This window comes from Schistocerca cancellata, chromosome 3 (assembly GCF_023864275.1).
Source record: "Schistocerca cancellata isolate TAMUIC-IGC-003103 chromosome 3, iqSchCanc2.1, whole genome shotgun sequence".
NCBI lineage: Eukaryota > Metazoa > Arthropoda > Insecta > Orthoptera > Acrididae > Schistocerca > Schistocerca cancellata.
This window is the reverse complement of record NC_064628.1, coordinates 436,576,168-436,587,139: the sequence shown is the minus strand read 5'-3', so window position 1 is coordinate 436,587,139 and position 10,972 is coordinate 436,576,168. Positions and strand designations below refer to the sequence as shown.

The 10,972-nt window shown below is 42.3% G+C and overlaps 1 protein-coding gene across 2 annotated transcripts in view; it reads right to left on the bottom strand.

Annotated features, from left to right (window-relative positions):
- Nucleotides 1-4,746: 4,746 nt before the first annotated feature.
- The window catches only part of LOC126175182 (protein tumorous imaginal discs, mitochondrial-like), a 113,280-nt gene continuing 107,054 nt past the window's right edge, over nucleotides 4,747-10,972 (bottom strand). The window contains exon 8 of one of the 2 annotated variants that reach the window (XM_049921772.1): nucleotides 4,747-5,142. In XM_049921772.1, the coding sequence (XP_049777729.1) occupies nucleotides 4,937-5,142 (206 nt within the window). In that variant the 3' untranslated portion in view covers nucleotides 4,747-4,936. The remainder of the gene's footprint in view (nucleotides 5,143-10,972) is intronic. The other variant, XM_049921774.1, reaches the window with a different exon arrangement.

Sequence of the window (10,972 nt, the reverse complement as noted above, 5' to 3'; positions counted from 1 at the left end):
CATCTCCCCCCCCCCCCCCTTGTGACTCAGTGTTGCCAAGGACTGGAGCAACTGAATCACATTCTCTGCCAGGGTTTTGACTCTCTCCTCATGCCCTGAAATGAGGAATGTCCAACCCACTATCCTCCACATCCCTCCCACAGTGGTATTTGCCACCCGCTAAACCTACACAATATCCTCGTCAGGCCCTACACAACCACTGCTCCCAACCCCTTGCTTCATAGCCCTATAATAAGACATAGATGTATGACCTGTCCCATACATTCTCCCATCACCACCTACTCCAATTCGGCCGAAAGCATCACCTATCCCATCAATGGTAGGGCTACCTGTGAAACTAGTAGTGTGATCTATAAGCTAAGCTGCAACCACTGTGCTTCATTCTACATGGGCATGACAACCAATAAGCTGTCTGCATAAATGGTCACTGACAAACTGTGGCCAACAAACAGCTAGACCAGTTGCTGGGCAACAAACAGCTAGAACAGTTGCTGAGCACACTGCCCAACACAACATTTGTCATTTTAATGACTGCTTCACAGCCTGTGCCATCTGGATCTTTCCTACCAACACCAGCTTTTCTGAATTGTGCATGTGGGAACTATCCCTGCAATATATCCTATATTCCCGTAACCCTCCTGACCTCAACCTTCAATAGTCATTGTCCTTCACCCACCTGTTCCCTTCCCCATTCCCAAGCCACAGCCTTCTGTTCCAGAAGCACACCCACAGTCTTTTTACTTCCTTCCTTTTCCACCCCCCACCATCTAACCTCCTGACTTCACCTAACAGCCCTACCCTCTCTCCATCTCAACCCTGTATGCTCCCATGGAGAGCACTTTACTGTACCCCACCTATACCATGCTCTACCTCCCCCTGCCCACCCCAGCTATCCCCACCACCCACATTGCGCAGTTACTTAGTCTGGTCCCAGCAGCCAGAGACTGTGGTCACAGGTGCATAAGGGCTGCGTTTGCATGATTGTGTGTGTGTTATATTGCCTTTTTCAGAAGAAGGCCTTCTGGCTGAAAACTTATGCATTTAGTAGCCTTAAGAATCATTACAACTGTATTTAAGATACATTTATTATGTCACAATTGTAGATTAACACCTCTCCTGTGGAGAGGGCAGCTATTCACTCCTTTATGAATGACGACGTATTGGTAGTAGTTTTACCATCTGATAAGGGGAATGTCACAGTTATTTGAACATGGGATAATTAGATCCTTAAGATGGATTCACTACTCAATGAGCTAACTTACAAAAGATTATGTAATAACCCCACAGCAAGGATTAAATACAAGACTCTTTCACTTTTAAAAACTGAGTGCACATTTTTTGAAGGATTTGTGCAAGAAACTTCATTGTGGTGCTTATGTTCCACCACGATTGCATGGCCTATCAAAGACTCAGTATGAAGGATTGCCCTTAAGCCCTATTGTAAGTCATTTGGATGTGCCCACTTACAACCTAGTGAAGTACTCAGTACCTGTTCTTTGCCCATTTATTGCTAAGTGCAAGCATCATATTTATAATTATGTGGACTTTATTCAATAGCTGAAATCTTGGAGTTTGTATCATTTGGATAGCAAGAAACCGGATGAAAAGTTGTTATGCATTGTTGTTATGTGCTGACATCCAATTATTCATTTAATAATACTTCTTAACGGACTGATGGAGACGCTACGCCCATAGTTGTCGATTTATTCATGGAGGACTTTTGAGGATAAGGAACTGAGGACTTCAGCTTTGTAACCAAGATGTCTCTGGAGATTCATCAACAACATATTGTTTGCCTGGCACTATGCTCACAAGCAGTTTTTGGACTACCTCAGCTTTGCTCATCCCACAATTAAATTAACGCGGCAGCTGAAAAAGTTTGCAAGCTTCCAGTTTTGGATGTAATGGTTTACATAAAACAGGATGGTAATCCGGAACATATTGTTCACCATAAACGACACACCCACTATACCAATCCAATGACATCCATAGTACTCTTGGTACACAAGAGCATACACTATTTCCAATATGTATAGTCTAAATCAAGAACTTGCATACTTGGCGTCTATGTTTAAGGAAAATGAATACTCCAAGAAGCAAATTTGTTGATAATAGATTCTGGATCATCTCCATAGATGAATGAAGAGCAGCATGGATCTGTGGCCTTTATTCCTTACACTGGGAGCTTATCCCTAACAACTGGAAGAATTTTAAGGAGGTTCGACATTAAGTTTGTGTTCTGTGCACCTGCCAAGATTAGGATACTACTCATCTCTGTTAAGAATGATTTGGGACTTAGGAAACCTGTCAATGTGGGAAGGCCAGTCTATTTGCACAGTCCAAAAATGGTGAGTGAAACCATTGTTCAAATGAAGAACTCAAGATGAAATTTGACGAGACTCTGATAGGTGGCTGTATGTCTGCTTTTTGTGACTGTTTATAAGGAGGCAACTGAAATTTGGTTTGGCAGACAATTTGATTAATGGAGACAAGCACTTTTCTCTTAGTTCGTCATGAAACAGTACACAATCTCATATCTAAACACAACTTTCTTTAGTGTGGCCGGCCTGTGTGTCTGAGGACAGTCTTCAGGTGTACTACATAACGGCACCAGTTTTCCATTACAAGTGGTGCCAAAAGCCCCATCTTTGGAGCAGCACCTGTGATGGGCAGAGCATGTGCCACATACAACAGGGGGGCCTTGTAGGATGATTGTTTCCAGCCTTGGCATCAGTTTTCTGTGAGTCTCAGCAGCAGCCATGCCCTTTACACAGATACCATCCCAGCATTTTCCTTAAGCGATTATGGGAAACCATGGAAAACCCAAACCTGGATGGTGAGGCAGGAATTTGAACCATTGTCCTCCAAAATGTTAGTCCAGTGTGCTGACCACTGCACCACCTCCTTTATTTTTGTAAAAGGGAACACGCTGGCTTTCTTGACCCACTGTCTGCCTGTCTAGGGGTGACTAACACATCACCCAATCAAGGCAAGAAGCCATAGTGAACAACTGTCCAAATTAGACAGTGAATGAATTTGTCATGCAGAAGTAATATTTTGTGAAGTTAACAGTTATTATTTTTATGGATTTCTCTTGAAGGCACAGTGGCACCCCCTTCCTCATATCTTACAGAGCTCAAATTTCACCCTACACATTTTTGCATGGAACAGAACCAAACTGGAGGGTAGCCCAAGCATAATCATAAAATTTTGTAAAAGAGGCTTGAGTGTGGCTTCAGCTGCCAGGGGCTGCAGTCATGTGTGCGTGAGTTGCATTTGTAAGCGTGTGTGTGTGTGTGTGTGTGTGTGTGTGTGTGTGTGTGTGTGTGTGTGTGTATGGAGGGTGAGAGGGGGGGGGGGTGGGGGAGGGCTATTTTCGACAAAGGCCTTGATGGCCGAAAGCTTATAATGGGATAGTCTTTTGTTGTGCCTATCTGCAGATCAGCATCTCTGCTGTATGGCGAGTAGCAACTTCCCTTTTCATAATATTGTTACATTCCATCCTAGATTTTCCATTGTTTGATAAGAAATAAACTGTGAAGCATAACTTTTTCAAAGGTTTACTGAAGCTCCTGTTTCTGCCCAACTTTTGAGGTGTGCAATGTTCCTGCATACACCTCTTCAAAAGCCTGTTGTACCTAAGCTGCAAATTGTCACAACTGAATAAAATCTCCTGTATTGGCAGTCAATGGTACTCTAGTAGCTACAACTCATCTCTATTTCACTACTGACATCTACCAGAATGTTTTCAATCCAATGCTGAACCGCCCTGAAACACTAATAGCTTCGACTAGCCATCTAGATTAGTCTTTCTTATTGATACAAATCTCCGGTATACTACTGTGTTTCAGATGTTCTCTTTAAGACAGTCATTCATATAACACAAATGTTTAAAATGGCTCTTTAATGTTGTGTATTTCACCACCAGATCTAATGCCATGTAATATGCTCTACGCAACAGAACTGCCACTGCTGGCCAGCAAAATTGTTTCACATCATCATTTGATGAAATGCAAATATATTAATCCACAAAATAGATCATAAAAACAGCGTTTTCCCAGTTGTAAATTAGCTAATAAATATACCTGTTTCACCAACCCCCCCCCCCCCCCCCCCCAATGGCTAATTAAAGAGGCATATGTGACACAGTGCATATCTGCTGGAACAGACCACATGTGTAGCACAAGGGATTTTGGGATAAGTAGTTGTATTGAACATCGTCCTGTTGAGTGGCTGGCTATTCTGCAGCAATGCATTCACTGGCACTAATCCCTCAAATCTGCTCTTTTTGAATTTAAGTTGCAATTTAATCCACAGAAAAAATCTAAACGACACTAATATGTTGCACTCATTTTATTTTGTGCTCTTCACAATTGTACAGTTTCAGCTGCGTAACCATTTTCAACTGCCTGCATCTTGAAGACTCAAGGTTATTTCCACATGCATATATGTACCACATGGAAATAAGCTTGAGTCATCAGGGCACAGACACTTGAAAACGGATACACAGCAGAAATGAAAAATACAAAATGCAAGGACATTTAAATCCCAAATAACGACAGCCAGTGAGGCAGTATTACTCAGAAAAAATGCTGTTTTTATGTCCAAAGTGTTATTCCTCCAGCCTCCCACTATTTCAAAAGCCATTAAATTCTTTGATTTCTAGACATGCGAAAAATTTTGTCTTGCTGTTGATGCGGTTTCAGGTAAACAATGTACACACTACCAATGATTTGCAACAAAAGATAGCAGTGTATCATAACAAGTATTTATTAACACCACTGTTGCCATATATATGTACAAAACAAATAAATCTTGTAAAATAAAAATATCAATTTCTGTATTTATAGCAACAAAGGAGGCTATACACAGGTATTATATGCAAGTGGCATCTATAACCAACTCAATAATAGACTTCTGAATTTGACTACATATTTCATCTCTGTGCCCCCAGTTTCTTCTTAGGTTCCTCTGTACTCCTGGAATTGCTGTCTGACGATTCTTTTCCTTCATCATCAGTGCGCGGCTTCCTCTGATTCTGCTTTGACACTTCACTAGTGTGACTGACTGGATTTTTTCCCTCCAACGCCATTCGAATCAGCAGCAAAATATGATGAGGCTCCAGAGTATATTCTTTTTTCCCTGGAGAAAAAAAGATCACTTATCAGAACTTAGAGAACAATGGCTTATACATGAAATTAATGAAAATCAATGCAATGTAACAAAACCTGTCATTACTCATTGCATCACATAATTATAGAACTGGAACAAAGTTAAACTATCACAACAGTTCTGGAAGAAAAGCCTGTACTATATTTTTCAAAATTATTTCTTAAAATCACCTCCACTCCAATAAAAACTGTACGGTTTCCATTGTCTACTTCCCTTGTTAACCAACAGCTCCAATCCATGACCCACCACCTGGCTTCCCATACCAAACACTTCCTTTATCACCACTCAAACATTCCCATCACATTACCGTCTGAATTCTACTTGTCACTACTGACATGATTTCCTTGCATACCAACATCTCCTACGTCCACTGCTTTGCCACTGTTGAACATTACTTTTCTCAATGTCCTACTAATCCAAACCTACTGTCTCATCTCATACAGAGGAAACCTTCCTAGTAACTCAATCCTAAATCTCTTGACGGTTCAGATTTATTGATGATACTTTCATGATATGGATTCAGGGCCAAGATATTTATCGTCATTCCTTCATAATCTCAAAACCTCCCCTCATATCTGCTTCACATGGTCCTCTTGAACCTAACACATCACCTTCCTGAGTATCAACAGAGCCCATATTTTTATGAATGTCATCCATTAAATGTCAATCTGGAAGGATACCAATCTTCCCAAAAGACATGTGCATAGGTGATTATGTACAGTGCCAATGTATGGTGCACTTATCTTCACTTTTGAATTATTTCCTCCAGTCCGTCTCCTCTAGCTGCATGTAACTTAATGGTCTAGTAACAGAACCTTGTACAAGATTGCCTTACTTGCTTGTATGAATAAAATTTTAATTTCACTCACAAGCTATTGCTGACATGATATCTGGAGTCAAATTACAGAAGGTTGATAAACAAACATTGAAAATACTTTACCCACAGGTTAAAAGAAATAAGAGAACAAAAAAGGAACTTTCAGTAAACAAGTGAAGCCATACAGAGTTTTCTTCTTTCATCTAAAAAAGTTGTATACAGTGTAGCAAAGAGCTACAAACCTCACAGCACATCAGAAGCCCTTATTTCATCAGTTGCTCTGGAAATAGTACCTATTATGATAAGTGAGCCAGTTGCAAAGCTACAATAAAGTGTACCTTTGTCAGACAACGTCACTAATTTTCATAAACTGGATACAAATGGCAGCATTAATGATCAATTAACTGACAAACCCTAAGGCAAAGCATGAGGGTATTTTTGATCCATCATTGCAACGACAGATCAAAAATCCTCATGAATTATAAAGCAACTACGGACACTATGCGCACAAAATTGAAGAAAAAAAATCAGGGGAAAAGGCGTTGTCACTGTTCAGTTGGATGGAGCTACAGGCAACTACAATGATGCACATCTAATTTGTTACGTGCAGTTTATAAATGACAAATTTCATAAAGATTTTCTTTTCTGTACAAAAATAACTGTTAGAGCAAAAGCGACATATCTCTTTGTAATACTACACTCTTTTAAAGAAGAAACATCATCAATTAGGAAAATTGTAGGCTTGTGTACAGATGAAGGTTGCAGTACGGTTGGCCACTGCACTGGATTGCTAGCTCTGATGGCTCCTCATGCTATTTGGACACATGTTTTACTCACTGAGAAGCAGTGGCATTATAAAGCATGAGCCTGTGCTTCATTAGGTTCATTCAATCAGTTATTGAAGTGATAAATTCCATTGAAAGCCTGTCACTTAAGTCAAGGGGTTTTCAACAATGTGTGTATAATTCATTACAGTAACTCTCAATGGCTTTCACTGAGAATATCTTGAAACAGGAAAGGGTGTAAGAACTCAGCAACGAAGTCGTAGACAGTGACTGTTCTGAAGCTGGAGAATCTTTGTGATATCCAGAATGAGATTTTCACTCTGCAGCGGAGTGTGCGCTGATATGAAACTTCCTGGCAGATTAAAACTGTAAGCCAGACCGAGACTCGAACTCAGGACCTTTGCCTTTCGCGGGCAAGTGCTCTACCAAGTGAGCTACCCAAGCACGACTCCACGCCCCGTCCTCACAGCTTTATTTCTGCCAGTACCTCTCTCTGGCAAAGTTCATGGGTGTAGGAGTCAGACAATTGGTGTAGGCCTTCTGCCAGGTAGTCACTGTGATTCATAACAACAGTGGTGGAACCTTTGTCTGCAGGTAGGATAATTAGCTCATGATTTGTTTTGAGGCTGTGTATAGCTGTTCTTTCTTCTACTGAAAGGTTGGTGGCCCGGAGAAGGAAGGTGATGCTAAGTTGAAGGTAAGGAATTTCTGGAAGGTGATCAGCAGGTGGTTAGGTGGGAGGGGGTGAGTATCACGGTTGGACGGTGGCACGAATTGGAAGAGACAAGGTTCGATGTTGGAGTTAGGGTGGTTTTGGTTGGAAGGATTGGCAGCAAAGATGTGCTTCCATTGCAGTGATCAGGAGAAGGAAAGTAGGTCTTTGACAAGTCCAGCATGGTTAAATTTGGGTGTAGGGCTAAAGGTGAGGCCTTTGGATGGGATTGAACTTCTGTGGAGCTGAGGGTTTTGGTGGAAAGGTCAACACTGTTACAGGAATGTTTTGGTTCTAGATTTGGTGGATGGCTGGTAAGAGTCGATGGGGGAGAAACACTATGGGTACTATAGGGGTTGGAGAGTGGTGCCCCGAGGTGGCAGTAGCATGTCATCACTGCTTCCCGCATGAAAGGGAAGCAGTGGTTGGGAAGCGAGCGAGACAGGGTTGTAGCCTCTCCCAAATGTTATACAAACTGTATATTGAGCAAGCAGTAAAGGAAACAAAAGAAAAATTCGGAGTAGGTATTAAAATCCAGGGAGAAGAAATAAAAACTTTGAGGTTTGCCGATGACATTGTAATTCTGTCAGAGACAGCAAAGGACTTGGAAGAGCAGTTTAACGGAATGGACAGTGTCTTGAAAGGAGGATATAAGATGAACATCAACAAAAGCAAAATGGGGATAATGGAATGTAGTCGAATTAAGTAGGGTGATGCTGAGGGAATTAGATTAGGAAATGTGACACTTAAAGTAGTAAACGAGTTTTGCTATTTGGGGAGCAAAATAACTGATGATTGTCGAAGTAGAGAGGATATAAAATGTAGACTGGCAATGGCAAGGAAAGCGTTTCTGAAGAAGAGAAATTTGTTAACGTCGAGTATAGATTTAAGTGTCAGGAAGTCGTTTCTGAAAGTATTTGTATGGAGCGTAGCCATGTATGGAAGTGAAACATGGACGATAAACAGTTTGGACAAGAAGAGAATACAAGCTTTCGAAATGTGGTGCTACAGAAGAATGTTGAAGATTAGGTGGGTAGATCATGTAACTAATGAGGAAGTATTGAATAGGATTGGGGAGAAGAGAAATTTGTGGCACAACTTGACTAGAAGAAGGGACTGGTTGGTAGGACATGTCCTGAGGCATCAAGGAATCACAAATTTAGCATTGGAGGGCAGTGTGGAGGGTAAAAATCGTAGAGGGAGACCAAGAGATGAATACACTAAGCAGATTCAGAATGATGTAGGTTGCAGTAGGTACTGGGAGATGAAGGAGCTTGCACAGGATAGATTAGCATGGAGAGCTGCATCAAACCAGTCTCAGGACTGAAGACCACAACAACAACATGGTAGGGAGTTTCGGGGGATGTGGCAAGTTGAAAAGGTCAACTAGGCAGGGTTTAGCTGCTATGAGGCGTGCACGAGGAGAAACACTGTGGGTACTATAGGGGTTGGAGAGTGGTGCCCCGAGGTGGCAGTAGCATGTCATCAGGTTGTATAATTTATGGAGGTGGTGTCTCGAATGCTCCTCCAGCTGCTAGAGAGCAAGGGATTCAATTTCAGAGATGTGATGTATGAAGTACAGATTGCAGAGTAGTGGTATCTTGCGGAGGGAGCAGAGGTGGTTCTAGGATGCCTGTGTCATAGAGAAGTGTTTTTGCAGTACCAGGTTTATGAGAACCAGCAATTGGTGGGATCTGAAAAGGTGTAGGTCACTGTGAAAGGAGAGGTGGGATCCAGAGAAAGCAATTTTTACAGTTAGGCCGCTTGGGGGGGGGGGGGGGGGGGAGGGGGGGGCTGCCATGGTTTAGGCAGCATTTGAGAAACAGGATGTGGGACTGGGTTTTAGACAGGAAAGATACTTTTCTGAATTGGAGCAGAAAAATGGAGGAAGGGACCATCGTAGCAGGAAAAATGCACAGGAAATGGGAATGACGCAGAAATGGGCAAAATGAGTGTTGATAACTGTGAGAGGAACTGTATAAGCAAAAAGGCGTGTAAATATGCCTAAAAAATATGTAGACACGCAGAACCAGGCACAGATATGTAAAAATACATATAAATACGTAAAAATATGCAATAATATATGAAACCACATAAAACCAAGCACAAATACGTTAAAAATGTACAGAAACATGATGAAATATGGTAGTGTATGTGTGTTTGTTGTGATAAGCGAAAAGAGAGAGAGAGGGGAACGGTTAGATCCAGGATCGAAAGTTCATGTGCCACGGGCAGGTTGGGAAAACAAAAACAAAGTAAGTCAGGATGAGAGATGAAGTGGGATCAATAGGAACAGGAATAAATGCAGTTAACTATCTGAGGAAAGAATCTGGGGAATTATATGCTGCATCAACAATCTGCACGTTCACAAAGTCTGTGTTGTGCGCGGACTGTCATTGATACAGTGTGCGTCGGAGGTAGATGCAGTTTGGAAAGCAGTGAATAAACACAGGAAAGAAGAGAAAGCATGAACACTGAGAAGAGTAATGCTATAGAGAAGAGTAACAAAGGAAAACATCACAGAGTTATAAGATGGAAGAAAGATGTTCAGCAAAAATCAAACAATGGAAACTCCACGTAAGACTATCAACACTATAGGAGAAGACAGATTGCTACTTATCGCAAAGAAGACACACAAAATTGCAGACAGGCACGATTAAAAGGCACTCACGTATAGCTTTCGGCCACAACCCTCGTCACACACACACACACACACACACACACACACACACACCACTGCCAATTCCAGCACCTCAGGCCGAAATGCAACATCACGTAGGATGCAAGCAGCAATCTATAGGGGGAGGGGTGGGGGTGGGGAGAGAGATGAATGCTGGTGGAATGTACAGGGAATACACTGTCGACAGGCGCAGCACCAGGTGGTTGTGGAGCTGGGAGGTGCAGGGGAAAAAGGAACATAAAAATGAGAGGAGCAGGTAAAGACAGACAGATGCATTGCCAGAGGGCTGCAAATAAATGGGGTGGGAGATGAGAATGGGGGGGGGGGGGGGGGAATGATAGGACAGAGGGGGTGGAAACTGTTTGGTGGAGAGTGTGGGTATTGTGTGTTACCATAGGTTGAGGCCAGGATGATTACGGGAGTGGAGAATGTGTTGTAAGGATACTCCCTCTGCGCAGTTCAGAAACGTTGGTGGTGGAGGGAAGAATTCAGAGGGCTTGGGTAGTGAAGCAGCCATTGAAATCAACTGTGTTATGTTCAGATGCATGTTCTGCCACAGGGTGGTCTTGGGAACAATTTGGCATTGGGCATTCATCCTGGTGGACAGCTGATTGGTACTTATACCAAAATAAAAAGCTGTGCGATGATTGCACCAGAACTGGTATATGACATGGCTGCTTTCACAGGTGGCCTGGCCCCTGATGGAGTAGGATAAAGCTGTGACAGGACTGGAATAGGAAGTGCTGGGTGGGTGGATTGGGCAGGTTTTGTGCCTTGGTCTTCCACAGGGATATGATCCTTGTGGC